The sequence below is a fragment of the Zootoca vivipara genome, chromosome 12 (genome assembly GCF_965207765.1).
Source record: "Zootoca vivipara chromosome 12, rZooViv2.hap1.1, whole genome shotgun sequence".
Classification (NCBI taxonomy): domain Eukaryota; kingdom Metazoa; phylum Chordata; class Lepidosauria; order Squamata; family Lacertidae; genus Zootoca; species Zootoca vivipara.
Window position 1 is genome coordinate 51,503,065 of NC_142595.1, and position 12,761 is coordinate 51,515,825.

Genomic DNA, 12,761 nt, shown 5'->3' on the forward strand with positions numbered 1-12,761 from the left:
GCCCGCCAAATGTCACCACAGGCCCTGGGCAAAGCGGTTTGGGGGTGAACCAGCTGCCTTCACCAGCCCTGTCCCCTGCCTCATGCGAGAGGAGCATCCGTGTGTGAGAATTTAATGAGCCTGCGCTGTGGGGCTGAGGCCTTGGAGAGAGACAGAGAGAGAGAGAGAGAGGCAGAGATGGAGCGGGAGTTTCTTTGGGGTGGAGAAGACCTGGTTTGTCACCCAAGCAGGCGGGCAGGGAGGGAAGAAGCCTTCCCTTTGCATAATTCACTGCCTGGCCTGCCTGCCGTCACATGAATGGCTGTGCTCCTCTAAGGTTTCTTGAGATACAAGCCGTCCAGAAATACAGGTGTTGAGAGCGGCCATAGGCCCTGTTTCCAACCTGCGGTATTTAGAAAGGCTTGTACCCACTGCTTTTTTTCCTGGGGGGGACACAGGAGGGATGCACATACCCCTAAACATTTTGTGAATCTAAGTCTGGCCCCATTGTGGGGCAGTATTTCAATATGGGTGGGGAAAAGATGCACTAGAGCCCAGACTGATTAAAAAAGACAAAGAAGGGAGAATGATAATAGTTCCAATTAAAATTCAGGGAGAGAATATATATTTGGTAGGAATCTATGCCGATAATAAAGCCGAATTTTATTAAAACTTCAAGGAAGAAGATTCCACCTAAACATTAGGAAGAACGTCCTGACAGTAAGAGCTGTTCGGCAGTGGAATTTGCTGCCAAGGAGTGCGGTGGGGTCTCCTTCTTTGGAGGTCTTTAAGCGGAGGCTTGACAGGCATATGTCAAGAATGCTTTGATGGTGTTTCCTGCTTGGCAGGGGGTTGGACTGGATGGCCCTTGTGGTCTCTTCCAACTCTATGATTCTACGAATTTTATTAAAACTTCAAGGAAGAAGATTCCACCTCAACATTAGGAAGAACTTCCTGACAGTAAGAGCTGTTCGGCAGTGGAATTTGCTGCCAAGGAGTGCGTTGGAGTCTCCTTCTTTGGAGGTCTTTAAGCGGAGGCTTGACAGGCATATGTCAAGAATGCTTTGATGGTGTTTCCTGCTTGGCAGGGGGTTGGACTGGATGGCCCTTGTGGTCTCTTCCAACTCTATGATTCTATGATTTTAAAAAATTAGAAAATGAGAGTAACCCTAAAGAAAAGTTTAAAGAAAAAAAAGCACTGCTCGTGCCTATTTTAATCTCTTTAATCGTGGCACTGTAGACTTTTTTTGGGGGGGGGGTTGATATTTTATTGAGCTTCACTTACAAGAGGGGGGAAAGGGTGTGAGAAAGAAAAATACAAAAATGCAGTATATACAATAAGTGCAATCAATTACACGTCCACATATTACTGTAAAGAAATAAATGTCGTCCTAGCAGGGTTATTAATGGCCTATGACGTTGCGTGGAAACTCGTTCCAAATGTCTATGCATTTGTCCAGAGAAAGTCTACGTCGGTCCGCTCCTAAGTTGTGAGTGTTGTCATATCGTCTATCCGTTGGAAGGGACCCCGGGGGACATCTAGTCCACCCCCTCGCCATGGCCCCAAGAGAAAAATAATAATCATAGAGTTTTAGATTGGGGGGCGGGGACCCTGAGGGTCATCTAGTCCAACCCCCTGCAATGCAAGAATCTCAACCAGAGCATCTGTGACAGGCAGCTGCGGTGTGGAGCAAGCGGACAGCACAAAAAAAGAAATTCTCCTCTTGTAACACCAGAACTCCATTGAAGCTGAATGTCGGGAGATTGAGGGCGGAGAAAAGAAAGTTGAACTGCGGAACTCCCTGCCACAGGAGGCAGTGATGGCCACCAGCTTGGATGGCTTTGAAAGAGGATTAGAGGTGGAGGCCACTATGGGAGACTGTAGGTGAGGGCATTGTCTTGGTGGACCATTTCGTCAGGCTATCGATGGCTGCGAGCAGGGCCGGATTTAGGTTTGATGAGGCCCTGAGCTATTGAAGGTAACAGGGCCCTTTATATGTCTAGCTGTCCTTTGTCAACAACAAATTGTCGGGTTTTTTGTGTTGAATATATGCTGTATGGTCATTTATGGACCTCATAGGTATCGAAAGCCATTTGCACATGCAGAATGTAGGCACCCTATATATAGAAAGGAGCAAAGCAGTGATATTTTAGGGAGCAGGCTAGCAGACGGGGCCCATTTCTTACATCCTAGGAGCCTACAAAACACTGTTGCTGCATGTAGGTTTTATTTTATTTATTTTTTTATCTTATATTTTGGAAATGTACATTGTTACATTTGGGGGGGGCCAAAAGAGTGGGGCCCTAGACTATATAGCTTTTTTAGCTTATAAAGTGGTGCCTCGCAAGACGAATTTAATTCGTTCCGCGAGTCAATTCGTTTTGCGAAAAATTCGTCTTGCGAATCGCGGTTTCTCGTGGAATTCTTTGGTATTTCTTTCTTTTTTTGCCCACAGGAATGCATTAATTGAATTCCAATGCATTCCTACGGGAAACCGCGATTCGCAAAACGATTTTTTCGCAAAACGAATTCGTCTTGCAAGTCACCATCCGATGGCGAGACGCATTCGTCTCGCGAAAAATTCGTCTTGCAGGGCATTCGTCTTGCGAGGCACCACTCACTGTATGTAAATCCAGCACTGGCCAGGAGCCAGGATGGTTCTGCTCTGCCTCCAGCCAGTTGCTGGGGAAAAGCAGGAAGAGAGTGTGGGTCTTGGGTTCGGATCCTGCTTGCGGGTTTCCCTTGGGGGGGGAAAGGTTGGCCAATGTGGGAGTACAGGGCATATTTGGGGAAAAATTGAAAAAGGCTAAACGATGTTGGGAGGTAGATAGAGGGAGGGAGAAACAGAAGGAGTGGTACAAAAAAGTTGGAAAGAGGATATGGGAAAGGGTGGGAATGGGGTAGAAGAATTATATGAGGAATTAATGGACTGATGATATGGAAGACCCGATACTGGTTTGAATTACGGAATTCGCTGAATTCTCCAGGGAATCTGGAATGGGTGGAAGGAGGGATGGAGTTATTATTGTTATAAATGTATTACGTTTTATGATATAAGAGTTAATAATTGAAGGATGATTCATTGCTCGCAAAAAATAAAGGCGAGGGAAAGTTATGGATTATATATTGAAAGGTAAATAGAAATGTTAGACTGGAATTATTGGATAAAAGGAGAGAAAAGTAGAATTGAAATATGAGGTACCTTGTATATTGAATACTGTTAATCTAGCTATTATAATGGCCCCAATATGGGGAGAATCGGGGAAGTCCTATAACGAAATTATGAAAAAGATTTGATTGTTAGAATTTTTTCTTTTTTCCCCCTTTTTCTTTTTTCTTGCTTTGTATGGTATTTTATATATATATATTTTTGTATGTTTTGTTGTTTGAGAAAATTCTTAATAAATACATTTTTTTAAAAAAAGAAAGGTTGGCCAATGTGGGAGCAGGAGGCGGCACTCGGCCCAGCTATAGGGCTCAATGGGTGCTGTCTCGTCCTGGGGCTCCAAAACCGCAGGTTAGTTCCAGTGAGCGTGGCTAACCCCAGATGCCCCCAAATTGTGGGAGAGAGGGAGAGGGAGAGAGAGGTCAGGAATCCTCGTGTTGACGGATAAAGAGGCCTCTGCACTTGCCTCCGGTTCAGGACTGTTTCGTAATGCGTTTGCAAGCTGCAACCCCCCTCCCCTGCGAGATTCTCCTCTCTCTGGAGGCGATGGGTGCCCCCACCCACCTAGATACAGTTCACCCCATGGAGAACACAGCAAACACACACATGCATGTGTGCACAGGGACCCATCCCGGAGTATTTGAGCAGCATTACATAAGAACCCCGTTGCTCTGCTCCTCTCCTGTTTGTTTTTAAAAACCGGTATGAAATTTTAATGCTGTGTGTTGTGTGGAAGGGAGGCCAAAAAACCACAAGGCACACACACAGCAGAGAGAGGCCCCACAAGGCACGGCACACCCACCGCTTTCCGAGAGAGGAAGGAAACCCGCGAGGGGGCTTTTCTTCTCCTCGCAAGCAGGGTGAACCTTGTAGAGTTTCGGAGCTGGAAGGGGTTCCCAAAGGTCATCTAGCCCAACCCCTGCAATGCAGGGATCGCAGCTTAAAGGAGCCCCAGGACAGGTGGCCATCCGACCTCTCCTTAAAAGCCTCCAAGGAAGGAGAGTCCACCGAGGGAGTCTCTTACAATGTTGGACGGCTCTTAATGTCAGAAAGAAATTAAAAGACGCCTGCTTCTTGGAAGAAAAGCAATGGCAAACCTAGACAGCATCTTAAAAAGCAGAGACATCACCTTGCATACAAAGGTCCGTATAGTTAAAGCTATGGTTTTCCCAGTAGTGATGTATGGAAGTGAGAGCTGGACCATCAAGAAGGCTGATCGCCGAAGAATTGATGCTTTTGAATTATGGTGCTGGAGGAGACTCTTGAGAGTCCCATGGACTGCAAGAAGATAAAACCTATCCATTCTGAAGGAATTCAGCCCCAAGTGCTCACTGGAAGGACAGATCCTGAAGCTGAGGCTCCAATACTTTGGCCACCTCATGAGAAGAGAAGACTCCCTGGAAAAGACCCTGATGTTGTGAAAGATGGAGGGCACTAGGAGAAGGGGACGACAGAGAACGAGATGGTGGGACAGTGTTCTCAAAGCTACGAACATGAGTTTGACCAAACTGTGGGAGGCAGTGGAAGACAGGAGGGCCTGGCGTGCTCTGGTCCATGGGGTCACGAGGAGTCGGACACGACTAAACAACAACAACAATGTCAGAAAGCTCTTCCTGATGTTTCGTCCGAATCTCCTTCCTTGTCATTTGAATCCATCCGTTCGGATTTTACCCTCCAGATCAGCAGAAAACCAGCTTGCTCCATTTCCCAAGTGGCAGCAGCTCTTCAGATATTTGAAGATGGCTAGCACATCTTCTCCATGCCAAACATGCCCTCCTCCTTCAACTGTTCCTCATCAGGTGTGGGTTCCAAACTCTGCCCACCTTCCAGCTGGTCCATCTCCTTCTGAAATCGAGGTGCCCAGAACTAGACTCCCAAGGTGCCCAGAACTAATCTGACCAAGATACAATAGAGTTGTTCATAGGCTTTGGGCTGGCTCCTGGGAGCAGCAGGAATTAGGAATCATTATATTCTCAGAGGATGAAAGGAAATCTCTTATTTATGATAGGCAGGAAACCCTCACTGCAATCTTTAATATGATGTCTGCTTCTGGCAATCGCCCTTCAGCGATTCGCAGAGCTCCTCTGATGTCACGGAAGGTTCTGGTGCCGTCAACGGAATGCTCGAAAGCAGCTTTCTGTGAGGGAAGGGGAAAGGTCAGTTTGGCTGGGGGGGGAGGGGGAGGGGACTCTGAACCAGCCCCTCGCGGAGAAGAGAAGCAACTGTGGGTTGGCACGAAGGCTGAGAAGGCAACAGAGTTTTGGAGGCTCGGAGGCCAAAAAAGCAGAGTTTGGTGCGTCCGCGCTTCAGATATTGATCTGAACCAACCGGCCAAATCGCTGGCGACCAGCGTCTAGCAAAGAAAGGTTTGCAAAAGGGCATTGTCAATCTAAGTCACTAGCACCTAGCACACCAGTGGTAAACTGGACATGATCTTGGAAACAGCAACGCCTCTTCCTTGGTGGGTTGGGGGCATAGCTCAAGAGGTCGAGTGTCTTCCTCCGGCGAAAAGACAGTGTTTTGTGTTGTGTAGGCTCCGAAATGTAAGTCATGGGCCCCGCCTGCTCGCCTGCTCCCTCAAATATCACGGGTTTTCTCCTTTCTATATATAGAGTGCCTACATTCTGCATGGACCGGTTGCAGGGCAACCTGGGCAAATGGCTTGAGATACCTATCAGGTCCATAAATGACCACATAGCGTATTTTCGACACGAAAAACAGCGGCAATTTGTGGTTGACAAAGGACAGCTGGACATATAAAGGGCCCCATTACCTTCAGTAGCCTTAGGGCCTCATCAAACCAGACAAGAGGGCCTTCTCGGTAGCAGCACCACCCGCCCTGTGGAACGTCCTTCCACCAGTTGTCAAGGAAATAAGCAGCTATCTTAATTTTAGAAGACATCTGAAGGCAGCCCTGTTTAGGGAAGCTTTTAAAATTTAATGCTGTATTGTTTTAATATTCGATTGGGAGCCGCCCAGAGTGGCTGGGGAGACTCAGCCAGATGGGCGGGGTATAAATAATAAAATTATTATTATTATTATTATTAACCTAAATCTGGCCCTGGGCTAGATGACCAGGGGGGGGGGTAGTTTCCTTCCAACTCTACAATTCCACCATTTTATCCAGGGCAGGGGGCAAAGGGCAGCCAGGTGAAGGGGGGGCCCTGCCCAGTCTTCCTAACCTCTCACTGCCCCATAGTTTTGTTCCCTCCCCCCATTCCAAACATGGTGGTGGGAGATGGATTGAGAAGCAGAGGGTGTCTTTTTTTTGGCTCTGCAGGGGAACAGGCGCCCCCCCCTTCCGCCTCCGCCTCCCTCTCCCCCCTGTTGAAGACCTATAGCTCCCTGATGAGAGATTCCATAATTTCCATGTCTATTGACTGCTCCCAGGGTGGGAATATGCATCCATTAGTCCTTGTCCCAGTTCCATCGATCTGTAAAGGCTCTCTCTCTCTCTTCGCCTCTGGCAAACACAGCCGGGAGGCCTGTGATTTAAGGGGCGTGCGGTGCGGTTAATTTGTACACACACACACACACACACACACACAATCCTAAAGTGTTGCTGAGATCAAATCCGTTCCAGAAACCACACCTTTTGGCTCCCTCCTCTCTTTTCTGGAAGTGATGGCAAGAGACATATGGGGAACAGGCTCGGTGGGGATTTGAATGGAACTCTGCACCTGCTCAGGGGCTCCTTGCTTAGGCCTTCATTTTAAAAAAAAATTACTGTGGGAGCGGGGTTATTGTTTTTGTTTGTTACGGTGGTTATGTTGCTTGTGATGGGTAGCAATTGTTCCCATTGAGCAGGAGGGAAACTGAGGCAGAGAAAGGAGAGGTTCAAGGGAAGTCATGTTTTATATATTTCAAATATATGAAAGGATGTCATATAGAGGAGGGAGAAAGGTTGTTTTCTGCTGCTCCAGAGAAGCGGACACGGAGCAATGGATTCAAACTACAAGAAAGAAGATTCCACCTAAGCATTAGGAAGAACTTATTGACAGTAAGAGCTGTTCAACAGTGGAATTTGCTGCCAAGAGGTGTGGTGGAGTCTCCTTCTTTGGAGGTCTTTAAGCAGAGGCTTGACAGACATATGGCAAGAATGCTTTGGTGGTGTTTCCTGCTTGGCAGGGGGTTGGACTGGATCTCCATGCCCATGCCTGTTCTCCATGCCCAGCTGAGACAAAGCCACTCTGCACATCCTCAGATTCCCCTTTGTTGTACGAGGCATTAATTTATCCCCACAAACAACCCTGCGAGGTAGGTTAGGCTGAGAGGTGCCTCTAAGGGATCTTCATTCGTAGGCGAGTCGGAATTTGAACCCTGGTTTCTCCCTGGTTCTAGTAACCCGACACTCTTAAGCACCAAAAAACACACACACCCTTGCTCGCATCTAACACGCATTTACAGCTTCTCCCGCAGAACCCTGGGAACTGTAGTTTGCAAAGGGGGTGCTAGGAATTGTAGCTCCCTGAAAGGTAAACTACAGCCCCCAGGATTCTTCTGAGAAGGGCGGGGCAGAAGCCAAGCGTGCTCTACACGTGTTCCAAACGCGCATTCAATGCGCGGTGCGGATACGACCCTCCTCTAGCGGGGGCGCCCTCTCCTCTCCTATCGTGAAACGGGAGTTGCGGCGCGGCGCCTGCAGGGGGCGCTGATCGCAATTCCGCGCTGACCCACATGGGAGGCGCCACCAGGCGGTGCAATGGGTGTTTTGGGGGGCGGGGGGGAGGGGGCGCACGTGTCGCGTGTGCTGAGTCCTTGCACGACCCCCTTCCACCCCAAGACCCCTATTGAGGCAGGGACACCACCACCCCTTCAGGGACCCTTCCCAAAGTCAGCGCGACCCTTACGGAGATTTTATTCCGATCTGGAGCTTCACCCCACAGCGGGGGGGGGGGGGGCGAGGGAAACCCTTCCGTCTCGCGCTTTTGGGGTGTCCCCCCGTGCCTCCCCCCATTAAACCCACCCACACCCATAACGATGGGCGTCCAAACCCCAGACACTGACACCACCACCACCCGTCTCCAATCGCTACGGATTAATTTCAATTAATTCTTCTGGGGGGGGGGAGTATCCCGGCTTCCTTCCGCAGACAGAAAGGGGCACCTTCCCCCCCCCATCACCTGCCCCTCCTCCCTGGACGATAAAGACTTTCTCCCCTTCCACGCCCCCCCCACGCCCAAGGGTGCCTAACAGACCGGGGGACTATCTCTCCCCCCCCCAGCTTTGTCACGGGTGTGTGACAGAATCCCTCCCTCCCTCCCCCACCCCTCCCTTTTCTGCTCTCTTCTCCTCCGTCTATCCCTTATAACACACCCAGATCGACAACTCCCCCCCCCTCTCCACCCCGATCCAGGATCTCTCTCTCTCTCTCTCTCTCTCTCTCTCTCTCTCTCTCTCTCTCTCTCTCTCTCTCTCTCTCTCTCTCTCTCTCTCTCTCTCTCTGCCCACCCCCACCCCCTGGGCTTCTCCCTCCCTCCCTCCCTCTCCACACATAATTAACCTCTGAAGCTCTGAAGGACACCGGGGTCTCCTCCCCGCCCCCCTCCCTCCCTCCAAGCGCAGCGGAAGCCGGGATGGAGACGGCACTCCGGCGGCGGCGGCGGCGGCGAGGGATCCGTCATGGGATCTAGTCCTAGCACGAGAGGGAGAGCCAGCCGTCGGCAGGGACCCCCCTCTCTTTCGGAGGGGGGCGCCCTTTTCCCGGGGCTGCCCCGGAGGAGAGAGGCGACCTCCACCTTGGAGTCACCCTAAAAAGAAGAGAAGATACCCAGGCTTTGTTTTTTTATTGCCCCCCCTTTTTTTGAACCGCTCCCGGGGCTCGAACCAGTCGCCCCGTCGGATTGCCAGCCGCGCCGTCCGTCCGGAGAGCGGCGGGATCCGCAGCGCTTCTTCGCCGGGACGCCTTGACCTGCCGCCGCCGGGAGGGCGTGGAAGGAGAGGAGGGGAGAGAGAGAGGAAGGGGGCGCCCCCCTCGCCCCCCAACACCCCTCGCTCGCCCCCCTAGTCCTGCTCGCCTCCGGATGGGGCAGGCATGGCCGCCTTAGCCAGCTCCCTGATCCGGCAGAAACGGGAGATCCGCGACCAGCCAACCGGCCGGCCCGTCTCCACGCAGAGAAAGGTTTGCCCCCGAGGGACCAAGTCTTTATGCCAGAAACAACTGCTCATTTTAATCTCCAAAGTCAGACTGTGCGGGGGGAGAAAGGGGCGGCTGGAGAAAACGCCCGGTAAGTCGCCCTCTCCCCACCTTATCCGACCCCCCCCCTCCATCCCCTGCGGAGAGGTGGTCCCGGATCCTGGATCTCTCCGGAGGAGGGGCGGGCGGGCACTACTAGGTGGGTCCTGGGTTGTGGCTCAGCGGGAGAGCGACTGCTCCGAGTGTAGAAGGATGCTGCCCGCCCGGGTCTGGAAATCCTGGAGAACTTCTGCCAGCTGTTGTAGGCGATGCTGAGTTATCTGGTCCTGTCTTCCCTAGGTCTTTGGGGGGGGGGAGCCCTGAGGTCTAGAATCTTGGCTTGGTTTGTAAATGAAGGGTAGCTCGGCGGCAGAGCACCTGCTTGGAGTGCAGAAGGTGGCAGGGTTCGGTCATCTCCAGGCACAAATCCTGGCTTGAAATCCTGGAGAGGTGCTGCCGGCCAGTGCTGGCAAGGTTGAGCTGGCTGGGCCAAGGCTCTGGACAGGTGTGTGATGCAAATGCCAAGGTGGTGAGTGTGTTCTTCTGTCCCAAAGCCCTGTGGCGACAGGACTCTCGTTCCCCAAAATTTGCTGTTGAGGTGTGTTATCTGCACAGTGCAGTGCCTGGAGGTCAACAGCAGGGGGCACCGTTCCATTGCAGTTAATGCAGACAGCTTGTGGCGGGGCAGAGGGGAGGGATTCTGTTTTGGGCGGCATCCCAAATATATATCCCGGGGTCGACGGCTTCACACATTTGTTGTAAATACGGACCGTCCTTTGTGAGTTGCAGGGCCCTGGGTTCAACAGCAGGAGGCGCTGGGCCTCGGGGGCAGGTTTATACCGACCTTGTGCTTCCATAGGTCGCCTGCAGGGGGCGTTGGTTATGCGGCTTGATGGAAGCTTTGTCTCCTCTGGGTCATCAGTAGGGGGCGCTGCTCTGCAATGGGGCGATCTTCTGTTTCTGTGACCTCTTGGATAGCTGTGGGACTCATCGCTGCAGGAAAAGGCCTGTTCAGTCTCTTGAGGACTAGGAACTTAGGTAGAAGAGGCACGTATTGAATGTATAAACCCACAAATATCAGATGCACCCTGGAGGGGCTTCTTATGGAGTGGGGTGTCCGGTTGGCCCCCTGTTGGCTGAAAATAAGTACAAATTCATTTTATTTTTAACTAGTCAATCTGAAGCTGGAAATAAATAGTAGGCAAGTTTATACAGACAACTGCGTACGGGACGGTGGAATGTATGAACGAGTCCCTGCAAAGGGGGTGGGTGGGTAATTTTGAAGAAATAAAAATAATTTCAGCACTGATTTTTGCAGCTTAAACTTCATCAAACTCTTTCCTGCCTGGAAATGTTTAACAGGGATGCCTGCTTCCTCTTGTCGAGTCTTCGGAAGGATCGATCTTTTAGTTCGTCTTCCCTGCCTGAGGAAAGTTAGCAGGCTTTTGAATCCGTAGTAACAATTTATTTGCAGCCGTTTCTGAAGCTTGCATGGCTGGGGGGGGGGGGAGGCCTCTCACCAAGTCGGGGCCTGCAAACCTCAGCGGTGGGGGACATTTGTGGCCCGCCTGTTCGGGTCACCATACTCCTGTCCCCCCACCCACTCCAACCAGCGTGACCAATGGTCAAGGGTGATGGGAGCTGTGGTCCAAAAATGTCTCCCTGAAACCACCTGTCTGAAATAAAAGGGCCAATATCCAGACTTAGAGGAGATTCCTGGGTTTGCAGCACTCCTCGCATGGTCAGAGGCCCTGTCCGGCTTTTCGATCGAGGCGCCTGGTTCCAAGGCTTTTAACAGCAGGACCCGGTGTGGAAATTCAAATAAACGAGACGCGATGCTCTGTAGATTATGGAACGACACCCCGTTTGGGGTTTTATGGCTTTTTTAAAAAAGAGATAGCCCATTAATTTTAAAGGTCTCTAAATGAAAACACAGCTGGTGCCGCCGGCGAGTCCTGAAATCCGAGGGTTTTATCACGCCCAAATGTGAAATCCCATATTTGCTTATTCTCAAAACGATACCTAATTGTGCCGGGATGGGGGATTATAATTAAGGCTTATTATTAGCCTAAGTGGTCATGTCTATGTAGACCTCTTGTTCCTGGCCTGTTCAGGAAGGATGCTAACCCCCAGGGAGGGGGCGAGGGGAAGCGGGTGGTCCTACAGGCTGTCTTCCCTAGTGGCTACAGTGGGCGGCCACATCCCTTAATTTCTATTTCAAAAGCTTGAGAAGAGGAATCGAGAAGAGGAATGAATCCACCGGGCTTGATGTGGAAAGGGGCTCGGTGGCAGGGCCCGAATTCCACACTCGGAAAGGTGCCGGGTTCAGATCCTGCCAGCATCTCCAGGTAGGGCTGCCTGAAACCCCAGAGAGCTACTGCTGCCAGTCAGCGCAGCCAGCATGGAGCTAGAGAGGAACCCTCCCCGGTGGTCCGATTTAGGATCAGGTCGCTTCCTAGGCCAGCCAGTGGGAAGGCAAAAGATTTGGGAGGCAAGCTCTGCATTGCAGCGGGCCTGACTGGATGATCTCAGGGGCCAGAGGCCTGATCTGTCTCCCTGCCTCGCCCCCTACTTCCAGATTGTAATAGCCATATTGATCTGGGCTCCTGAACGTGATGGCTCTCCGAGGGTGTAGCCCCTCAACGACACTCAAAAGGGCTGAATGGATTGTGCTTTCCGCTAAAGCGAATTACTGTGCCATAAGGCGTTTTAGACGTTGTGGGGAGGAAGGAGAAAAACACCCGAAAGTTTGAGAATCCCAAAACGGCTGGGCTTTAATCGGAAGTAAGTTGAATGGGACTTCCTTCCAGGCAGATGGTTAAGCAGGAATTTGACGCTTGAGATCAGGCACCCCCAAACTTTGGCCCTCCAGATGTTTTGGACTACAATTCCCATGTTCCCTGACCATTGGTCCTGCTAGCTAGGGATCATGGGAGTTGTAGGCCAAAACATCTGGAGGGCCGCAGTTTGGGGATGCCTGCTTGAGATGGTTTAAGGCTGTGTTGCTCAAGGGAGTTTACCAGTCATGGTGGCCTCTGAAGACAAGCGTCGACTCGAGGATTCTTGTCCACATTAATGGGCGCGCGATCGAGAGCGTTCCACCCCTCAAAATCGGCATGCCCCGGTGACCCCTAGTTTGCGGTGTTTCCTGGGTGCCTTAGGTGGGACGTTTGCGCCCCTTCTCCAAATTGCACCCGGCCGGGTTGAGGTGTGAAAATCTGCCCCGGGGGGGAAATGATATTAGAAATCGCAAAACGGAACCGCAGAGCTAAGCTTTGGCAGGACGAAGAGGTCTGACTATCTCTTGCATCGTTCTGCTCTGTTTCGCAGGGCCGTGCCCCCCGTTTTGATGCCCGTGGGGCTGTGCCAATAGCGAGGGTCCGCCTGGGACACCCCACAGATATCTTGGGCCGGAACTTGCCGTTTCTCCCCAAAGTTAT

General features: G+C 51.4%; 1 protein-coding gene across 1 annotated transcript in view; it reads left to right on the top strand.

Moving 5' to 3' along the window:
- Positions 1–9,078: 9,078 nt before the first annotated feature.
- Positions 9,079–12,761, top strand: part of FGF11 (fibroblast growth factor 11) — a 42,476-nt gene continuing 38,793 nt past the window's right edge. Inside the window, exon 1 of the mRNA XM_035135703.3 lies at positions 9,079–9,373. Coding sequence (XP_034991594.1) covers positions 9,181–9,373 — 193 coding nt within the window. The 5' untranslated portion in view covers positions 9,079–9,180. The remainder of the gene's footprint in view (positions 9,374–12,761) is intronic.